Consider the following 22,448-nt stretch of genomic DNA (forward strand, 5'->3'; position numbering starts at 1 on the left):
TGAGCATGGGTGCACTGCTGGTGAAGCGAAGGAGTCCGCCGACGCAGAATCCTGCAGCACATTTTTAGGCACTTGAGGAGGGGGAAAAAAATTTTGAATGAGTATCACGCTGCCTCCATTGCAGACCAACTTGCCATCATTACTGCAATCAGGGGTGTGCCTCCTCAACAAGAGGATAACTGTTAGGAAGGCTTCCCTGAGGTTTTCCAAAAGAACCCTGATCCGAATGCTGGGTGCGATGCATGACAGAAAGGAAAGCCTGCATGCTCAGGCTAAGAGAAGACCAGCAAAGCGACCAACCCCGCACGGAAGACAGTGGCAACGAGCTCCCTGCACAGGAAGATAGGCATCCAGTGCAGGTAAAGGAAAAATGACGTCCTCTGTTCAGGCAGGGTAAGGCACTCTTCTCATCTGTCACCACACACCCACTCACACACCCCTCACCATGTCCAAACTTAAAATCATGTACCCACTTAAGGAGAGAGCCCTTTACCTTGCCATGGAGGAAGAGGATTGCTCCTATGCTGGGGGCGATATGGGCGCAAGAGGAAAAAGTGTGGACCCACAAGATAATCATTCATCTCGCCAATCTCTCTTCTATCCTTATGCCCTTACAATGCGCTAATGCCATCTTCCTTCCCTTGCAGGAAGAGCAGTGGAGTAGCCCGGTGCATCCAATGGTGTGACATTGGACAGCAGCAAGGAGAGCAGCTCCCTTGAGTTCTTGGACATGCCCGTAGAAGAGGGGTCACAACTGTCATCTGCCAGTGCAGAGACTCACACCTCGGTGGGAATTAGTAGTAGAGAGGTTTCTGGGTCGCTAACTGGTGAGCACCTCACTTTTGCTAATCCACAGCATGCGGAGGGAGGGACATCCCACGGATCTGATACTCGGAGGATTGCTGGAGACCACAACACTGCAGAGCCCCAGTCAGGTGACGTGCCTCTGGACTCAATCATCGATCAGCTGCTGGAGCTCCAAAGGCAGAGTTGGGGACATTAGGAAGGAATGTCTGCTTCACTCCTTGGATTGCAGGGCCGATTGGAGGAGTCACAACACCTTGTAGTCAAGAGAATTGTGCAAGCACTCTGCAGCAGCCAGGTCAACATTGCAAGGGTGGCATCCGCAGTGGAGACTTTGGTGGAGGCCATCCACTCCATAGTGGGCGATGGTCACAGCACGGTACAGGGCATCAACCCCACGTTGAAGGTACCTGTGGACATCCATGAGTGCCAGCACCAGAGGATGGCAGGATTCTTGATCTCACTCCCGCTGCCCCTCTAACCTAAGGAGGAACACAGGGCCCCTCAAGTATCCATAGGGAGGAGGCACAGCTAGTTCATAGCCTGGGGTCTTCCAACCAGGACACACTTGTCCAACCCATCTCATTCTCTTATTCCTCTGAACACTTCAGCTCCAACCCCACAGACCAAGGAGGGTGGCACCACCTACCTACGCATCGCTCAAGCATGGCTGGGACCTCGATACGTCAATGCCGAGGGGGGTGGGTGGTGGGGGGATTGCATCATGAGATTTCACCGGCAAGGATTTTGCGCCCTTGTCTCCATTTACGGCAGCAGCAAACAGAGGCACAAAATCCCAGCCGTTAACTCTGTTTCTCTCTCTCCACAGATGCTGCCAGAGCTGCTGAGTATTTCCAACATTTCCTGGTTTTAGTTCAGATATCCAGAACAACAGAATTTGGCTTTCCTATTCAAGTATTTGGCCTGGACGTCAAAGTCATTCTACTTATCTCGAAGGGAGGAATTTTCCCCTGAAAATCAAAAGTGGCAGGTTTGAGGCCTGGCTCTTGTCAGATTTCTCAGTCTTTCCACCTGAGTCTCTGGGGCTACCAAGCGGAAGGTAGTGCTGAGCCCCAGGAAGCAGTGATGATCACCTTGAGGTGTCTCCATGGAAGGTGAAGGCCTTACAGCAGCCTTTGCTCCCTCCTTGTTGATGGCTACAAAGTGAACAAATGTGGCTTAAAAGCTCACCCTGTTGTTTACCTGTGTGGGTGCTCTTTAGTGCAACGTGTGGAGAGTAATATTTGATGAGGTGTAAAATCAACGACCTACCTGATTCTGTGGGTTTGCGGCCCAATGACTTAGCTTTAAACCAGCTTTAAACCACCCCCATGAATCTGTTTTGACAGGAAGCCCACCTTCTTCTGAAGTATTAATCGGTGCAAAGGGTGGCAGGAGTCTGTGTCTCTTCCAACTAGCAATTGTAGAGTAGCTATTTTACTTTTAGAGCTCTGGAATACATATCCTGTTCTTTCATTGACTCCTTGGCCTCAGCCCACACGACGCTGTGTTATATTTCGGCTTGAATCAAAGTATCTCGGTTGCTTTAGCTGCAGACAATACAAAATATAAACAATCTATTATTTTGTTCATGTAGATTCAAACAACAGAAACAGATCTAACTGCTTAAAAATGAGATAGAACGGTCATATTGAAGGATATGAAATGGTTTGCCAAACACTAATATGACTGAATGTTTTTCTAAACAAGAGTAATTTTCAATCACACTACACTGAAACCTCCTCAGTCCAAGATGCCTAGGACCGAGTTATTTAAGGATGGTGGATTTTTCTACATTATAAAATGGGTTTGGAATGCATAGCCACAAGGGTGAGAAACAGAACATTGATACCTCGTTATAAAGCAGAAATAAAGATCGTAACTTACACATTGCCACTCCCAACGTACTGTAATACAGTCCCTGAATTGCTTGGGTGTGCTGAAAGAAATTCCAGACAAATGGGATGGGATTCTCCAATGGCTGATGCTGATTGGACGGAGAATCGGTTCCGACGCCAAAATCGCGGTGGGCACCGTTTTGACGCCAAATCGCACTTTTCCGTCAGCGGCGTCAATGCGTTTCGGAACGCACGTACAGTAAACACCTTTTGCATATCATTAGCAGGTTCGACCTGTTATTCTCTGGGGGCTCGCCGATTCTCTGCCTCCACTGGGCCGGGTTCCAGACGGCTCGGTTCACTTGTGCTTTTAAAAATCATGAAACCGGTGTCGCGGCTGATGAGGGAACGAGAGGGGGTAGGACACAGAGAGACGCGACTGCGGGCTGCTGGGCTGGACACTGGGAAGGTGGCCTGCCAGGGCCGGGGGGGGGTGGGTGGAGGCGGGTGATGAGAGGTGACCCCCCCCACCAAGGGACTGGAGCAGATAGTGTCGGGGGGAGCGTGGTGTCATGTGTGGGTGGTGCAGAGGAGAGTGTGGTGTTGGGGTGGTGTTGGGAGGCAGTTGATACATGTATCATGGGGAACCGCAACTAAGTGGGATGCTCGCCCGCGGCCGAAGTCCACCCGGGTGACTTCCCTTATCTCTGGGCCGCTGATCACATCCAAGGCCCTTTGCTCTGCCATGGTTAGAGGCCGCAGATCTGGCGGTCCCCCTCTTGTCCTCTCCCACTCCTGGCGTTTGTGGGTGCCTTTTCCTGGGGGTGGGGAAACAGAAAACAACAGTGTCAGGCAGTCCAATGTAAGCAGCCAACGGGATGGGTAGCTGGTGGCCTCAGTGGCCATGTCACCCAGGATATGGGTGCCTGCACGTGGTGCAGGGTGGGGGTTCAGCTGCCTTCCGGTTGCGGGGAGGAGTGTTACAAGTGTGTTAAACGTGGTTGGTGCCAGGGGCACAGCGCTGCCTACTCACCCTGGCCATCCTGAGGATGTTGTGCAGTTTTTTTCAGCCCTGCTGGCCGGTCCGCATGGTGTTGCCCACAGCACTGACCGCCTCTGCCACCTGTGCCCAGGCATGGCGAATGGCGGCGGCTGGCAGGCTCCTTCCCATGCCAGGTACAGGGTCATCCACCTATTCTCCACGGGGTCCAGGAGTGTTTCCAGCTCAGCATTGCTGAACCTCAGGCCCACGCATCTTTCTGCCATCTTGTTGGCTGTAATGGTGTGTGTGTGGGGAGTGAAGTGTGTATATGAGGCTGCAGCTTGTCAGTCTCCTGAGTGTCAATCACAAAACCAGCGAATCCTTCACCGTTTCTCATTGGAATAGATTGTGTTCCACGTGGCGACGGTGCGAGCCCCTTAATAGTAGCGGAATCGGTCCAGGTTCGGCGTCAGTTTTGTTGCTGTGGACCTCCACAAATTCCACGCCAGCGTCAACACTTCGTCTCAGAAATGGAGAATCCCGCTCATCGAGTTTCGGAACATAGATTTTTGGACTGGAGAGGTTAAGACCAGAAGACAGAGGAGCAGAAGTGGGCCATTTGGCCCATCAAGACTGCTCTGCCATTCAATGAGATCATGACTGATTTGATATGATAATCCGCAGGTGTGATCTTACCGCCTCATATCGCCCAACTCAGGACGTGACAAGGTCAGTAAATCTTGCGCAAGATCTCTCACGAGATTCACGATGCTCATTACGCCTCGTGAGATTCAATGAGATCTCACGAGACGTCGTGATCTGGCTCTCGCCCTCAATGAGAGGGATTCAGATTTGCATATTTAATTGTGCACTTAAGCACACTTAAATATGTTCGCGCCGGATTTACCCAAGCGCAGGACCTAGCGGCCTCGCTTTGGAGACTCCGAGCGGGTGTCATTTAGCACTGCTTTCTACAAATGTGGATCAAGCGTAACGGCACCTGGAGGGTCTCCAAGGCGATATGGCCCCCCCCCCCGGTGGTTGGGCTCTGGACAGGGTGGTAACCTGGCACTCCTGATGCCACCTGGGCACCATGGCACTGTCAGCCTGGCACCCTGGCAGTGTCATCCTGGCGATGCCAGGCTGGGAGTGCCAAGGTGTCCAGGTGGCATCTTGCCTGTGTCAGGGATTGGGCCTTTATGAGGTGGAATGCGGGGGGCTCGAGGACCACCTAACTGGTACATTGGGGTGTTGGAGCGGTCTCAAAGCCACAATAGGGAGGTCCAGAGATCGGTGCGCCATTTTTAAATGCCGCCTTGGTCACTTCTGGCACTGGCGAGTGGAGCCTGTTAGTGCAGAAAATGCCTTTAGGAATTGCCTTGGTTGGGCATTCCTTGCTGTGGCCCGAAAATGTGGCAGAGTCCTGTGTAATAGAGGGGTCGTTGTCGGCACTGCCCAAAAATTGCTCCTCAACTCCACTTTCCCACTATACCTCCATAATCCTTGATTTCCTTACTGAGTAAAATTTTGTCTATCTCGGCCTCGAACATACCTAACGACACAGCCTCTAAAGCTCTCTGCACTAAATATTTCAGCAGATTCACTATCTTCTCAGAGAAGGAATTCCTTCTCATCTCTGTCTTAAATGGGCGACCCCTTACTCTGAGATTCTGTGCTCTTGTCCTGGACTCCTCCACAACCTCTCAGCATCATATACAATGCTTCACCCAACTCAGGCGTAGATCGAGTGTCCACATGATGACACGGTTATTTAAGATGCCGTGTGACGGAAGTGCGGAATTTCTCCCCCAGACCGTGGACAGAGTACAATTCCCTTTTAAAAAAGCTGGAGTTCTTCCTGAAGCCATGACAGGCTGCATTGAAGCAAAATCATTCTTTTTTTAAGCACGAACCCCTCCGGCGCCGGGCCGTCCGGAAGTTGCGGAATCCTCTGCACTTCTGGGGGCGAGGCCGGCGCCAGAGGGGTTGGCGCCATGCCAATCGGTGCCGAAGGGCCACCGTGGGCCGGCACGAGTTGGCACATGTGCAGAACCGCCGGCGTGTTTCCTGCGCATGCGCAGGGGTTTCTTCTCCGCGCCGGCCATGGCTTGCAATAGTTATGTGCCTGTCAACCTCTTGGTAGTCTAGTAGATTAAGAGAATTTGTAGCCTCATTGCAAGACCTCAGGCCTAGGGCTATAGCTAAATTTATGAGAAATTATACATGACATACAGATATTTGATTCTACTTTCCAGAATGGCTCAAAACCAACACACCACAAAGTTGGTTATAAAACACCACAATGTTAGCCAGATACCAATAATGTTACAAGAGATAACCATACATGCAATTGCCATTTGATGATTATTCCTTGTTGATTGTCAGTCCTCATGTCAGTTGGTTGTCAGTCCTTCTGTTTGGCTCTCTTTTTAGGACAGTGGACCTTACAGGTCAAAGCCTCAGATGTGTTATTTTGTTTTCCCCATCACAGTCCAGCAGTTCTTGTCCATTTGTGAAAAATCAGCCTTTACTTTGAAAGATTTCTTGGCATTGCAAAGCCTGCTGGTAGGGTTTGGTCAATTTTAAATCAAACCTGTATCCTTACACTATCCAAACTCCTTAATAGAGGCAACCACAGTCCCGTGCTCCCTGGAAATCCAACCAATGCTTGCGGGCACTGATGATATCCTTCTGTGACCTTCTAGACGCATGGAATGAGGTGCAGTTTAAGAAGAACATTTCCTTGCTCTTGAAGTGATGGGTTTAATATTTGGATACAGATTTTACAGAGCTGGGTTTTGCACATTCAAGCCTGAAAATAATCCACAGTCATAATTCTAGATGCTTGCTCGCTAGAAAGGACAAGCAGGTAGCTGAGTTTTTACATAATCACAAATAGATTCTGAATTTTACAAGTGCCAAAGAGTGTCACAACTTAGATTGACATGCTTTAATTATACAATGCAGAAGCAGTGTATACAGGACAAATAAAATGCAGGTGAAGGGTAAAGAGATTTTGATGGCGGCTTTCAAAGAGGTCAACATAGGGACATTCATGAATGGTGTTAGCTTTGGAAATATGCCAGAGTGGCATTACCTCACACTACTGGTATCCACTGTAGTAAAAGCGAAGGGCACCATTGTCTAAAGTAAGGGTTACGTTGTTATTGATCATATTGTTGAAAAACACTGTGAAGAATATTGAGTCTTATTTTGCTAAAATTTAGGGCATAAACTTCACCGAGGACTGGAAATTAGTCACTGTCTTCATTGGAGTTAACGATTTATGTGACTACTGCAAAGATAAGGTAAGAATTGTTTTTGCAGCTTATACATATACATACAGAAGCTATGTATGGAGGTTTCATTGTGAAACTAGAACAATTCAAGTTTTGTAAGTAAATGTTCAAGAGACCATAGGCAAAATGCTAAGAACAGATTTTAATCAGATATATTCTGTTAATTGTGATATTCATCTTTACTGTATGAAGTCGGCTATGATATTTGAATTTCTTTCTTATAGATTGAGTCTGAAAATGGGCGTACTGTATTTTTTGCTTCAGTTAGACAAAGCATGAGAGTGTTAAGATCGCAATAATGTTTCCTACTTCCCATGGTGTAACATCACAATCGCCATAGGTCATGGGGGTGCTTCTGAATCATGATTGGTTTAAAATTTAAGTTGGGGCAATTTAGCACGGCCAATCCACCTAACCTGCACACTGGTCTGTGGGAGGAAACCGGAGCACTCGGAGAAAATCCACGCAGCCACGAGGAGAACATGCAAACTCCACACAGACAGTCACTCAAGGCCGGAAACCGACCCAGATCCCTGGTGTCGTAAGGCAGCTGTGCTAACCACTGTGCCACCGTGCCGCCCTGGTACATGAATCATAAGAAGTTAGTATGCAAGTTCAGCAAGTGATTAGAAAAGCAACTGGAATGTTGTCATTCATTGTAAGGGGAATGGAATATAAAAGTAAGCATATTTTGCTACAGTGCTCTGGTGAGATTACATCTGGAGTATAGTTTGGCCTCTTAATTAAGAAAGGATATAATTGCATTGGAAGCGGTGCAGAGAATGTTCGCTTACAGATTCCTGAGATGAAGAGTTTATTCTATGAGGAAAGATTGGACAGGTTGTGTCTGTAACCATTGGCGTCTAGAAGAATGAGAGGAGTTCTCATTCAAACATATACGATCTTGAGGGCACTTGACAAGGTGAATGCTGAGAAAATGTTTCCCCTTATCGGAGAATCTAGAACCATGGAACACAGTTTAAAAATAACGGGTCTAACCATTTAAGGTGGAAATGAGGAGAATTCCTTCTCTCTTCGAGGGTGATTAGTCTGTGGAATTCTCCAATTGGCAGTGGAGGCTGGGTCATTTCATCGCCATAGGTCATGGGGGTGCTTCTGAATCATGATTGGTTTAAAATTTAAGTTGGGGCAATTTAGCACGGCCAATCCACCTAACCTGCACACTGGTCTGTGGGAGGAAACCGGAGCACTCGGAGAAAATCCACGCAGCCACGAGGAGAACATGCAAACTCCACACAGACAGTCACTCAAGGCCGGAAACCGACCCAGATCCCTGGTGTCGTAAGGCAGCTGTGCTAACCACTGTGCCACCGTGCCGCCCTGGTACATGAATCATAAGAAGTTAGTATGCAAGTTCAGCAAGTGATTAGAAAAGCAACTGGAATGTTGTCATTCATTGTAAGGGGAATGGAATATAAAAGTAAGCATATTTTGCTACAGTGCTCTGGTGAGATTACATCTGGAGTATAGTTTGGCCTCTTAATTAAGAAAGGATATAATTGCATTGGAAGCGGTGCAGAGAATGTTCGCTTACAAGGTGAATGCTGAGAAAATGTTTCCCCTTATCGGAGAATCTAGAACCATGGAACACAGTTTAAAAATAACGGGTCTAACCATTTAAGGTGGAAATGAGGAGAATTCCTTCTCTCTTCGAGGGTGATTAGTCTGTGGAATTCTCCAATTGGCAGTGGAGGCTGGGTCATTTCATGTTTTGGAATGCAGAGTTAGTTCGATTGTTGATTGACCAGGGAGTCAAAGGTTAGGCGGGTATATAGGAAAGTAGAGTGGAGGTCACAATCAGATCAATCTCAATCTTTTCAAATGGCAGAAATAGGCTAGAGGGGCTCAATGGGCCACTTCTGCTCTTAATTTGGATGTTAGTATCTAGACTAGCCTTTCATGGAAGAATATCTCCAGTTTCCTCATCTCCTCCCATATATTAAGCTTTTAATATATGATTAAAAATTTCCGGTCATTCCCACCAGCAGGATCTTCTAGTCCTGCCGTTGGCGACCCCTTGGCACAGGGTGTGAACAATGGGTAAACCCGCTGACAGCAGTGGGACATAAAGATCCTGCTGCCAGCCTATGGCGGACCACCTCTGCCGCAATACGGGCTGCGAGGTGGGGGGGGGGCGGAATCCCACCCATGGTTACTCCAGGACTTCCACTGATTTTCCACCATAATTACGGTGAGGGATTGGGAGAACCCCATCTAGCCCTGATCAGGTAGATGTAAAATACCCCTTGGCACTCTTCAAACGGTCAGCGAGTCAACATTCATCTTGTAATCAGTACTGATAAAATCAATTAGTTGATCACTTGTTCCATTTCTGTTTGTTGAGGCAGCCCATTGCTGATGAACTTGCTTATAAAATAACAACAGCTACATTTCAAAAAGAAAAACACTTTTGACCTATGCGGAGTGGAGGAAAGGTTCCGTTCTCCCACCTTCCTCATTTGCACTAAGTTTTAGTTTTGAACTTAAGTCAGTAAAATTAAATTTACCATGTGTGCTTATTGTTCATGGAAACATATGCCATCGAGTGCTTCATGTCCACCGACCGTATGATTTTACTAATAGTCATACTACTTTTTACGCAGGATCTCTTTTCACCTCACAGCTTTGTGTACAATGTCACAGTAGCCTTGGACATACTTTCCGATGAGGTAAGACGTACTCTATTAAAGTCGGATTTCCAACTGAATGTGTTGACCAGATATCCGCATTGCAAAGAAACACAATATTTAATAAAGGGTGTCTGCCAAGTTCAAAGAAAGACGTTTATTTAGCCACAGCATTATTCACAGGGCCTGGTTACACCTCACCAGGTTCTTTCTCCTTTTTAGCTGGCTCTACAGTAGGCCGGCCTTTTATGCTAGTGCTGGGTTAACTCGAGGAAAAAAAATCTCTCCAAATCCTGCAGCAGCCGGGTGACAAATAAAAAATATAATAGCGGTTAGGTTCGAGCACGTTGCCACCGAATGGGGGAGCAGGACGGGCCGGCAAGTACCCCGCCGATCATTAGGTTCGGCCCTACACCCCACCGTGGGGGGAGCGGCCCACAATGGGCTGAGTGGCCGCCCGTTTTTGGCCGGTCCCGCCGGCGTAAATCACAACAGGTGCTTACCGGTGGGACCTGGCTCCACGGGCGGCCGACAGAATCCTCAGGGGGGGTGGCGTGGAGGGATCTGGCCCCGGGGGGGTACCCTCACGGTGGCCTGGCCTGCGATCTGGGCCCACCGATCCGTGGGGGCACTCTTTCTCTCCGCACCGGCCGCTGTCAACCTCCGCCATGGCCGGTGCAGAGAAGAACCCCCCTGCGCTTGCGCTGGGATAACGCCAGCACACGCTGGCGCTCCCGCACTTGTGCCAACTCACGCCAGCCGGCGGAGGCTCTTCGATGCCGGTTGGCATGGCGCCAAGCCCTTCCACGCCGGTTGACACAGTGCCAAACACTCTGGCGCCGGCCTAGCCCTTGAAGGTGTGGAGGATTCCGCACTTTCGGGGCGGCCGGACGCCGGAGTGGTGCACGCCGCTCCTCGGCGCCGGAGTGGCCCCCCCCCGCCAGTTTGCGGAGAATCCCGCCCATGAGTGCTGAAGGCATATTTCTTCCCCAAGAGTGTGGGGGTGCAATACCCTCCCCAACAAATGTCACTTACTGACACCTTATTTGGTTCATTTTCCAACATCCTGGGGCATATAAGCATTTGTATTATGACATGAAATTCTGAGTCACATCACCACTAGAATTCTAGTGAACCTGAAAGGTTTCCTCTCTAAAGGTTCTGCACATGCCAAGCAAGTAGAAACCTGGTTGTTAACTTCATTCCTAAGTGGCATTTGAAATATCATGGGCACGATTCTCCACTCCCACGCCGAAGTGGTCGCGCCGTCGTGAACGCCGTCGAGGTTCACGACGGCGCGGAACGGCCCGGTCCCAACCGATTCAGGCCCTGACAATGGGCCAGGATCGGGGCCGCGTCATCTACACGCGCCAGGCCTTGTCGCCCGCGAAAAAGCGGGGCAGCATAGATGACGCGGCCGGCGCCGCATAACGGGCGTCATCTGCGCATGCGAAGGTTGGCCGGCGCCAACCCGCGCATGCGCGGTTGCCGTCCTCTCTTATTCCGCCCCGCAAGAAGATGGGGGACGGATCTTGCGGGGCCGCGGAAGAAAGGAGTTCCTCCTTCAGAGAGGACGGCCCGACGATCGGTGTGCACCGATCGCGGGCCACCCCACATTTCAGGTAAAGCCCGGTGCAGGATCCCCCCTCGCCCCCCCACAGGCCGCCCCCCCCAGCGTTCACACACCGCCCACGACTGCAGAGACCGGGTGTGGATGGCGCCGGGGGGAACCCGCCATTTTGGCCTGTCCGCTCGGCCCATCCGGGCCTCAGGATAGCGAGGGTGCCGGAGAATCGCCATTTTCGGTGTCTCCGGCGATTCTCCGGCCTGCGGCCCGCGAAACCCGACTGGGCCGTTCCCGCCGCTTGGGAGAATCGCGGGAGGGCGTCGGACCGGCGTCCCCGGAAATTTTGGCGGCTCAGGCGATTCTCCCAACTGCCGTGGGAGTGGAGAATCGCGCCCATTGTCTGCTTAATTGGAATATAGTGACAGGTTTAGGAAGTAAGTTAAAGGTTGTCTCTTTTACTGAACTGTTGGAACTGTCAACTGTAAAGCTTTTTTGTTGTTGCTAATGTGGTTAATTCTGTGTTTAAATTAGTTTGTTTGAACATAAAAGATACCTATTGGTCAGTGTTATCACTAACATTATCACTGCAGTAACATTTCCTCAGTTTTACAAATTGCAAATAGTTGATTGTTCGTTCAGGGTCCTGACAGTTTTAACAAAGTCACATGTTAATATTGCATTTTCCTAAGGATGGCAGGGTGGCGCAGTGGTTAGCACGGCTGCCTCACAGTGCCAAGGACCTGGGTTCGATCCCAGCCTCGGGTCACTGTCAGTGTGGAGCCCTGTCAACCACAATGGGGAGCAGGGAACCCTCGGTTAATGAAAAAGGAAGACACATATTAAGTGCTGATATGTAAGGTTGCTCAGAACAAATACAACTGAGGAACAGAAACTGGGGAAAATGGCATGGAACCCTTTCAGAAAGCAAGGTGCCAGGAAGTGTAGTCAGAGTAGATGTGGGATTCAGCGGGCTTACAGAGCTTAGTGTGGATATTAGTTAATGGCCTATCCCCAGGAATGGAGACAGAGAAGTCAACGAAGAAGAGGTAAGAGTCAGAGTTGAACTGTGCAAAGTTTAAAAAAACTAAATTTAGAGTACCCAATTCATTTTTTCCAATTTTGGGGCAATTTAGCGTGACCAACCCACTTACCCTGCACATCTTTGGGTTGTGGGGGCGAAACTCACGCAAACACAGGGAGAATGTGCAAACTCCACACTGCCAGTGACCCAGAGCCAGGATCGCAACAGTGCAAAGTAAGAGAAAGGTGGAAATTGGAAGTAAAGTTGATGAGATTTTCCAGTTTGGGTTGAGAGTAGGAAATGGCACCAATACAGTCATTAATATATTAGAAAAAGTAATGAGGGGGGGACCTCTGTAAAACAGGAACAAAGAATCTTCCATATATCTCTGATGAATGTAAGAAATTGATATATATATTGTATTTCATAGAATTTACAGTGCAGAAGGAGGCCATTCAGTCCATCATGTTTGCACCGACTCTTGGAAAGAGCACCCTACTTAAGCCCATGCCTCCACCCTATCCCCGTAACCCAGTAACCCCACCTAAACTTTTGGACACTAAGGGCCAATTTAGCATGGCCAATCCACCTAACCTGCACATCTTTGGACTGTGGGAGTAAACAGGAGCACCCGGAAGAAACCCATGCAGACAGGGAGAGAAATTGCAAACTCTGCACAGTCACCTGAAGTCAGAATTGAACCCGGGTCCCTGGAGCTGTGAGGCAGCAGTGCTAACCACTGTGCCACCATGCTGCCCTTTTATATCTGTATTTTATATCTGTTGCAGTAAGGTTTCTAAAAGCCTGGGTCAAGGTGTATATTTGTTGTAATAGTATTAGTAAAGAAACTAGTTTAAGGAATCCAGACTATGCATCTGCTAATGATATAATTAAGAAGTCATAAAGGTGAGTTATGATTGATTCGAACCATTTACCTTTTTACATATAGAGGGCTAATGGGATATTGTTATGATTGCTGCCGATTTCCTGGAGAATAAATAATTTATGAAGAGTTGTACTTAGTCATCTGGGGCTGGTTTAGCATAGTGGGCTAAACAGCTGGCTTGTAATGCAGAGTAAGGTCAGCAGCACGGGTTCAATTCCCGTACCGGCCTCCCAAACAGGCGCCGGAATGTGGTGACTAGGGGCTTTTCACAGTAACTTCTTTGAAGCCTACTTGTGACAGTAAGCGATTATTATTATTATTATTACATCTTAGTCGAATACAGATGATGCAATGAATGGGAGGAGCCAGGTCTGTATGTAGTCTTGAAGTTTGCCATAGGATTTGAGTCTGACAAGTCAGAAGGATTTTGAGGTGAATATTAGTTTACTAAATGCTGCCAGGTTGAGCAGAAGTGCACTGGTTCTGCTCCTGAAAGGGTCACTCTCTCCAAAAGTCTCTACATGTCTAAGCAGGTAATCTGTTTGTCATCTGTGGCATTTGAACTGTATTGAGTTGCTCAATTGGAGTTAGTAACAGGTTCAGATAGTAAATTCAAGTTTTTCCTTGTGTGTAAGAACTGTTTAATTGATAGTTGTAAAGCTATTTTCTTTGATTTTACTGTGGTTAATGCTGTGTTTAAATTAAAGTTTATTTTAACATAAAAGATACCTATTGATCAGAGTCATCACTCCTGGGGTGATGTATCCTTTCCTCACAGTTTTATATATTGAAAATTGTTTGAGGTTCTTATCCGGTATCCTAACAAATGTTGGGGTCTGGTCTGGTATCCGAACATATCCCAAGAAAAGTCAGACAAAATTAGAACCCATACAGGATCCTTTAACACCAGCTTTTATTTGGAGAAAGCAAGTGGAGTTAAAGGAGAGTTGTGAAGGTGAATTGTATCAGATCAGCCATGATCTCATTGAATGGAGGAGCAGACTCGATGGGCCAGAGGCCTGTATGGTCTTATGATCAATGTGTATTGGTGACATTTAGATCAGGTCATGTCTAAGAACCAGCCTTTTCAGATTTTCATGATAATTTCTTTATAATTTACAAGGTGTGGATTTCACTGGTTAGGCCAGCAATTATTTCCCATCCATAATTGCCCTTGAGAAGGTGGTGGTGAGCTACCTTCTTGAACCGCTGCAGTCCATGTGGTGTAGGTACACGCACAGTGCTGTTAGGGAGGCCGCTCCAGGATTTTGACCCAGCGACAGTGAAGGAACCACAATATAGTTCCAAGTCACAATGGTGTGTGGTTTGGAGGGGAACCTGCAGGTGGTGGTGCTCCCAGGCATCTGTTGCCGTTGTTCCTCTTGGTGACAGAGGTCGTGGACATGGAAGGTACCGTCAAAAGAGCCTTTGTGCTTGCTGAAGTGCAACTTGTAGATGGCGCACACTGCTACCATTGTGCATAAGTGGTGGAGGGAGTGAATGTTGAAGCTGGTGGAGGGGGTGTCAATCAAGCAGGCTGCTTTGTCTTGAATGGTTTTGAGCTTCTTGAGTGTTGTTGGAGCTGCACTCATCCAGGTAAGTGGGGAAGTTTCCATCACACTCTTGACTTATGCATTGGAGATGGTGGAGAGACTTTGGGGAGTCAGGAGGTGAGTTATTCACTGCAGGATTCCTAGCCCCTGACCTGCTCTTTTGGCCATAGTATTTATATGACTAGTCCAGTTCAGTTTCTGCTTAATAGTAACCCCCAAGATGCTGATAGTGTGGGATTCAGTGATGGTCATTCCATTGAATGTTAAGGGCATATGATTGGATTTTCTCTTGTTGGAGATGGACATTGCCTGTCACTTGTGTGACATGAATGTTACTTGTCACTTCTTAGCCCAAGCCTGAGTGTTGTCCAGGTCTTGCTGCATGTGGGCACAGGCTGCTTTAGTATCTGAGGAGTTGTGAATGGTTCTAAACATTGTGCAATCATCAGCGAACATCCCCACTTCTGACTTTATGATGGAAGGCAGGCCATTTATGAAGCAGCTGAAGATGTTTGTGCCTACGATACTATCTTGAGGAATTCTGATAGTGATATAATGGAACTGAGATGATTGACTTCGAACAACCACAACGATCTTCCTCTGTGCTAGATATGACTCCAACCAACTGAGAGTTTTCCATCTGACTCCCATTGACTCCAGTTTTACCCGGGTTCCTTGATGTCACACTTGGTCAAATGCTATCTTTGTGTCAAAGAAGTCACTCTCACCTCACCTCTTGAGTTCAGTTCTTTTATCCATGTTTGGACAGATTTTTAATCAGTAAGCAAATCAACAGTTATGGGGCTAGGACAAGAAAGTGGAGTTGAGGTCTATATCAGATCAGCCATGATCTAATTGAATGGTGGAGCAGACCTGGTGGGCTGAATGGCCTATTTCTGCTCCTACATCTTAAGGTTTTATGGACCAAGGCTGGAAAGAGGTTAGGTGTTGAGTGCCCCTGACAGAATCCAAACCGAGCATCAATGAGCAGGTTATTGCTGTGTAAGTGCTGCTTGGTAGCACTATCGGCGACACCTTCCATCATTTTACTGATGATTGAGGCTAATCTGATTGGCCGGGTTGGATTTGTCCACCTTTTTGAGGTGGAGCAAATTGAATTAGCTGAATACTGACAACTGTGATACTGCGGACCTCTGGAGGAGGCTGAGGTCGATCATCCACTTAGCACTTCTGGCTGAAGATTGTTGCAAATGCTTCAGCCTTGCCTTTTGTGAGTAAACCTTCTTAGTTTTAATAACATCCTTGAGAATATTTGCCTCTATAAATTGCAAACTGCACTCTGAACGTGGTCGAAGCAAAGTTCAATAATTTCACTGCTTGTCTGTATTTCATGTATTCAGAGCATTAAACCAGCAACTGGGTTGACAAGTTAATCATTTTAATGAGGTTGACAGATTTTGGTTTGGCCCACTTTGCCAGTCTTACACATCTTGGGGAACAACGCTTTTCTCTGGCCATCTCAAGCTCCCCCTCCATCAGAATACACCTTCACTTAGAAAGGGACCGACAGTGGGGGATTATACCTCCCCGTCCTCGGGATCAGGCCCCACCATCTCCATTGACCTGCCACCTCGCTCCGTAATTGAAACTCTATTAAGATCAGGGACCTGTTTATTGATCACCCTGCTCCAGAATGATCCCCACCCAACACAAAGTTGGGGTATCGGTCAGGGCCAAAGGTGTGCTGCAGTGATACAACTGCGGTGCATATAGGGAAACGGAGGGCTGACTTTCATCGTCCAGTTGTGGTGCAGGCAAGGCCGGAAATTGTGGCAAGCCGTGACAAAGATCATTGACTTCAGCTGGAGGAAAATTCCTCCAGTTGCCTTAAAATTCCACCCCTGGGCTTTCCAGTTCTCTGCCTGTGACCCTGTTCTTACCTCCACTGCCTCTTCCATACTATCAATGTGACCAGCCTCTGTAATAACCAATTCTTATCATCTAAGCCAACTGTGATGTCATATTTACCTGTATCAAAATCTGTTGGCCAATTACACCACTTTTCCAGGAGTTTACTGACATTTCCCGAATTTTGTCATTGTGGTCGTCTTTGTAGAGGTATTACCTGGTAATGCTGGAACACCATTGGTAGGTATTGTATGTTTCCTATTGGTCAAGCTGTATGGTAGCTCCGCCCTGCAAGGTGTGGTATAAGAGCCCATGCCACCCAGCAGCCTTCATTCTGTACCTGAGCTGCTGGGGGAAACATCTAGCTTATTAAAGCCTTCAGTTGGACTACAACCTCGCTTTAGTGGTCATTGATCGTGCATCAGTCATATTCCCATGTTATCTACGCTTCCCAATTTGGTGCCCTCCACAAATTTTGAAACTGTACTTCCTCTTCCTGAGCCCAAATCATTCATGTAAATTGTGGTCCCAGCGCAATGAACATGGCTTCCCAGCTTTTCTCAGTCTGAGTAATTGTCCTTAAACCCTACTCTTAGTTTCCTGTTTTGTGGACAGTTTGCAATCTGCTCTGCGACCAGCTCTTTGACTTCACAGTTCCCGTTCTGACCATAGTCATGAGCTATTATTTAAAAGCTTTTGAAAATCCAAATATATTACGTTGACTGCATTAGTCTTTGCTACACATTCTGTTACTTTTCAAAAGGTTTCAATAAGATTGGTCAAGCGTGGCCTTTATTTGTTATGTTTTTGGTGTATGGATGTTTCTCTATTGCATCTTTGAGGGAAGATTTAATTCTCGATCATACCTTTGACATTAAACTAACTGACCTACTATTCATGCGACCTACTGTACCTTTCTTTTTATCTATAGGTATAACATTAGCTGGCAGCCAGTCCTCTGCAACGTGTCATCCTTAGTGACATTATTATGAATCTAAAATGTAGCCTTTCTGTTCCTTTGCATCATGGTAGTAGAGTGGTTAGCACTAAGGCTTCACAGTGCCCGGGTCTCAGGTTCGATTCCTAGCTTGTGTCACTGTCTGTGTGGAGTCTGCACGTTCTCCCCGTGTCTGCATGGGTTTCCTCCGAGTGCCCCGGTTTCCTCCCACAATCCCGAAAGACGTGCTATTAGGTCATTTGAACATTCTGAATTCTCCCTTTGTGTACCCGAACAGGTGCCGGAATGTGGTAACTAGGGGCTTTTCACAGTAACTTCATTGCAATGTTAATGTAAGCCTACTTGTGACAATAAAGATTATCACTATTATCATTCCAAAACAGATTATTCATGAAGACGCAGCCTTCTCAACCTTGCCCTTTGCCTGAGGTGTGGTGATCCTCAGATTAAATCACCACCAGTCAGCTCTGTCTCAGCATTTGGTCTTCTGCGACTGTGGCGACATTTCATTTCATAACGGATTACACACGACTTTACACAGTACCCCAGCTTCTGCATGGCATGATAAACTTTGCCTTCCTTCCTTGCCTTTGTAACAAAACCAAGAATTCTGTTTTCCTTTTTTAAATAAATTTAGAGTGCCCAATCCATTTTTTTCCCCCAATTAAGGGGCAATTTAGCATGGCCAATCTACCTACCATCTTTGTGGGGACAAAAACACGCAAACACAGGGAGAATGTGCAAACTCCACCTGTTTTCCTTTTTAATGTCTATTTGTATGTTTGGACTAAGGCTGTAATGAGATCAGGCGCTGAGTGACCCTGGCATCTTTAACCACGTGTATATTGGCATAAAGTGGTACTATTTACAAATGAGAGGGGCCATATTGTTGGAGAGGACAGTGTGAAACAGACTGGTAAGCTCGAGGAAATACTTGTTAGGAAGGAAGATGTGTTGGGCATTTTGAAAAGCTTGAGGATAATGAAGTCCCCCGGGCCTGACGGGATATATCCAAGGATTCTATGGGAAGCAAGAGATGAAATTGCAGAGCCGTTGGCAATGATCTTTTCATCCTCACTGTCAACAGGGGTGGTACCAGGGGATTCGAGAGTGGCGAATGCCGTGTCCCTGTTCAAAAAAGGGACTAGGGATAACCCTGGGAATTACAGGCCAGTTAGTCTTACTTTGGTGGTAAGCAAAGTAATGGAAAGGGTACTGAAGGATAGGATTTCTGCACATCTGGAAAGACACTGCTTGATTAGGGATAGTCAGCACGGATTTGTGAGGGGTAGGTCTTGCCTTACAAGTCTTAGCGAATTCTTTGAGGAGGTGACCACTGAAGGTAAAGCAGTGGATGTAGTGTACATGGATTTTAGTAAGGCATTTGATAAGGTTCCCCATGGTAGGCTTATGAAGAAAGTAAGGAGGCATGGGATAGTGGGAAATTTGGCCAGTTTTGGATAACGAACTGGCTAACCGATAGAAGTCAGAGAGTGGTGGTGGATGGCAAATATTCAGCCTGGATCCCAGTTACCAGTGGCGTACCGCAGGGATCAGTTCTGGGTCCTCTGCTGTTTGTGATTTTCATTAATGACTTGGATGAGGGAGTTGAAGGGTGGGTCAGTAAATTTGCAGAAGATACGAAGATTGGTGGAGTTGTGGATAGTGAGGAGGGCTGTTGTTGGCTGCAAAGAGACATAGATAGGATGCAGAGCTGGGCTGAGAAGTGACAGATGGAGTTTAACCCTGAAAAGTGTGAGGTTGTCCATTTTGGAAGGACAAATATGAATGCGGAATACAGGGTTAACGATAGAGTTCTTGGCAATGTGGAGGAGCAGAGAGATCTTGGGGTCTATGTTCATACATCTTTGAAAGTTGCCACTCAAGTGGATAGAGCTGTGAGGAAGGCCTATGGTGTGCTAGCGTTCATTAACAGAGGGATTGAATTTAAGAGCAGGGAGGTGATGATGCAGCTGTACAAAACTTTGGTAAGGCCACATTTGGAGTACTGTGTACAGTTCTGGTCGCCTCATTTTAGGAAGGATGTGGAAGCTTTGAAAAGGTGCAAAGGAGATTTACCAGGATGTTGCCTGGAATGGAGAGTAGGTCTTACGAGGAAAGGTTGAGGGTGCTAGGCCTTTTCTCATTAGAACGGAGAAGGAGGAGGGGCGACTTGATAGAGGTTTATAAGATGATCAGGGGAATAGATAGAGTCGACAGTCAGAGACTTTTTCCCAGGGTGGAACAAACCATTACAAGGGGACATAAATTTAAGGTGAATGGTGGAAGATATAGGGGGGATGTCAGAGGTAGGTTCTTTACCCAGAGAGTAGTGGGGGCATGGAATGCACTGCCTGTGGAATTAGTTGAGTCGGAAACATTAGGGATCTTCAAGCCGCTATTGAATAGGTACATGGATTACGGTAAAATGATATAGTGTAGATTTATTTGTTCTTAAGGGCAGCACGGTAGCATTGTGGATAGCACAATTGCTTCACAGCTCCAGGGTCCCAGGTTCGATTCTGGCTTGGTCACTGTCTGTGCGGAGTCTGCACATCCTCCCCGTGTCTGCGTGGGTTTCCTCCGGGTGCTCCGGTTTCCTCCCACAGTCCAAAGATGTGCAGGTTAGGTGGATTGGCCATGATAAATTGCCCTTAGTGTCCCAAATTGCCCTTAGCGTTGGGTGGAGGTGTTGACTTTGGGTAGGGTGCTCTTTCCAAGAGCCGGTGCAGACTCAATGGGCCGAATGGCCTCCTTCTGCACTGTAAATTCAATGATAATCTATGATTAATCGAGGACAAAGGTTCGGCACAGCATCATGGGCCGAAGGGCTTGTTCTGTGCTGTATTTTTCTATGTTCAATGTTTCTCATCGGTGGGAGGCAGTGTGCCGGTCGCTGGTGGCGAGATTCTCTGCTCCCGCCACTGTCAATGGGATTTCTCATTGTAGCCACCTGACGCCATCAGGAAACCCGTGAGCGGTGGTGTGCTGCCCGCGGGATGAGAGAATCCCGCCGCCAGCAGTTCTCCAGCCATTAACTTTGCTTGTCTCTCCTGCTGTCAGATCTGCTGAGTATTTTCAGCATTTTTGTATTTTATTTCCGATTTCTGGTATCGGCATCCACAGTATTTTGCTTTTGTTTTAATAACAAGTAAATTTCCCTCTTTTTACATTGCTACAGAGCAGCTTTATCTATCTCTCTGAAACTGAGGAACTAAGTTGTACAATGATTCTGTCTGATAGATGCTGTGGTTCTTTGAACCCAACACAAAATTATTTACATTTGTGCGCTTGTATTGCATTCCTTTGCACCTAAAAGTCTAAAGTTCCATGAATAAAAGACTTGCCTAGTTTATCAGTGCACCAAAATAATTTGGACATTCTTTAAGGTTACTTCATATTTCCATTTCCAAATCAAAATACCTAAACTGAAGAACACATTTATCTTCACGAACAAATGCTGGGTATTTACATTGCCCTATGCTTTCATGCTGCTGATTTTAAACGTGAGCCTGTCCGGAACTATGAAATTGCAATTTTATAGAGTCAAGCTTTCGAAACGCATAGCGCACATGTGGACAGCACAGTAGCATAGTGGTTAGCACTATGGCTTCACAGCGCCAGGGTCCCAGGTTCGATTCCCAGCTTGGGGAATCTGTGCGGAGTCTGCACGTTCTCTCCGGGCTCTGCATGGATTTCCTCCGGGTGCTCCAGTTTCCTCCCACAAGTTCCGAAAGACGTGCTGTTTGTTAATTTGGACATTCTGAATTCTCCCTCCGTGTACCCGAACAGGCGGCGGAATGTGGCAACTAGGGGCTTTTCACAGTAACTTCATTGCAGTGTTAATGTAAGCCTACTTGTGACAATAAGGATTATTATTATTAAGTAACATGTAATCTTTCCTACACAGATGCCTCGGACAATAGTGAACTTAGTGCAGCTACTGCCAATAGAAGGTCTCCGTTTAGTCAACGATGGCTCTTTTGGTTGCTTACTTCAAAGGTACTTTACCCATCTTTGATCCAATTTCATCCATTCCGCGGGGGTAGTTTTCTTTTTGTCTGTAGGTTCAATATTTTGTGGGTTTAAATTGATTTCAAGAATGTTAGCTGTCTCTGCAGAGAGAAATAGATTGGCATTACCAGTGTAATTTTCTAACTTGCTGCCTCTGCCAGGGAGCCTTGTCTACTGGTGGAGCATGTGATGCATATAAGTTCTCTGATCTCATGGTTGTGGGCTGTGCATGATTTCCCGACAGCTGAACAGGGGCTTTCATGTGAGTTTCCAAGCATTGCAATGAATGGTTGATTTTTGTGCTACTGGACTCCAGTTATCTAATTAAATCTCATTTGAGGGAGGTAAATAATTTTGCGTATTTTCATCAATATCCTGCCCACGTTTGTATTGCGTCCAAGAACGCCACCCCCTCTTAACTTTGACATTTCCTTTGTTTCAGGAATAAAGGTCTTTGAATATTGTTGTCAAAAAGAAAGAAATAATTTTTGAAATTGCAACATTCAACTTAATAGTTTTTGTTGATGATTAATTCATGTCATCTGCCCATGCCCAAATCCAGGTCTTAGGTTCTTATTTTTACTGTTACCACAGTCAAAATTTTCTCAAATTTAAACTTTGTGAACGTAGCATTTCAAAAGGTGATCAGGCCTAAGCTGAATTGATATATGTAAATTAATACAGAAATATCAATGATACATAGATGATAAATCAATTTAATATTCATAGAAATTTTATGTTATAACACGATGATATCATTTTTCGGACCTGAAATTAAAGGCCTGGATTTTCATTGAATCGGGAAGATATAGGAACCCTTTAAAAGAGGCAGCCGGGACCCGATCCTGGCATTCCCGGCCGCATTCAAAGGGTTCCCAATTTTTGGGAGTGACTTTTAAAGTTGCGGGCGGGTTCGGGTCAAAAAAGGGCATTCTGCGTTCTTCACCTGGCCTCCACCATTGCAAGGATAGGCATGTCCTAGTCCGGCATAATTCTCCTGGGCCTGAAT

General features: G+C 46.8%; 1 protein-coding gene across 1 annotated transcript in view; it reads left to right on the top strand.

Moving 5' to 3' along the window:
- Positions 1 to 22,448, top strand: part of LOC140407920 (phospholipase B1, membrane-associated) — a 90,504-nt gene that overhangs the window by 52,007 nt on the left and 16,049 nt on the right. The window contains exons 9-11 of the mRNA XM_072495114.1: positions 6,852 to 6,932; positions 9,548 to 9,613; positions 21,336 to 21,427. Of these exons, the coding sequence (XP_072351215.1) occupies positions 6,852 to 6,932; positions 9,548 to 9,613; positions 21,336 to 21,427 (239 nt within the window). The remainder of the gene's footprint in view (positions 1 to 6,851; positions 6,933 to 9,547; positions 9,614 to 21,335; positions 21,428 to 22,448) is intronic.

Source organism: Scyliorhinus torazame, chromosome 2 (genome assembly GCF_047496885.1).
Source record: "Scyliorhinus torazame isolate Kashiwa2021f chromosome 2, sScyTor2.1, whole genome shotgun sequence".
Lineage (NCBI taxonomy): Eukaryota > Metazoa > Chordata > Chondrichthyes > Carcharhiniformes > Scyliorhinidae > Scyliorhinus > Scyliorhinus torazame.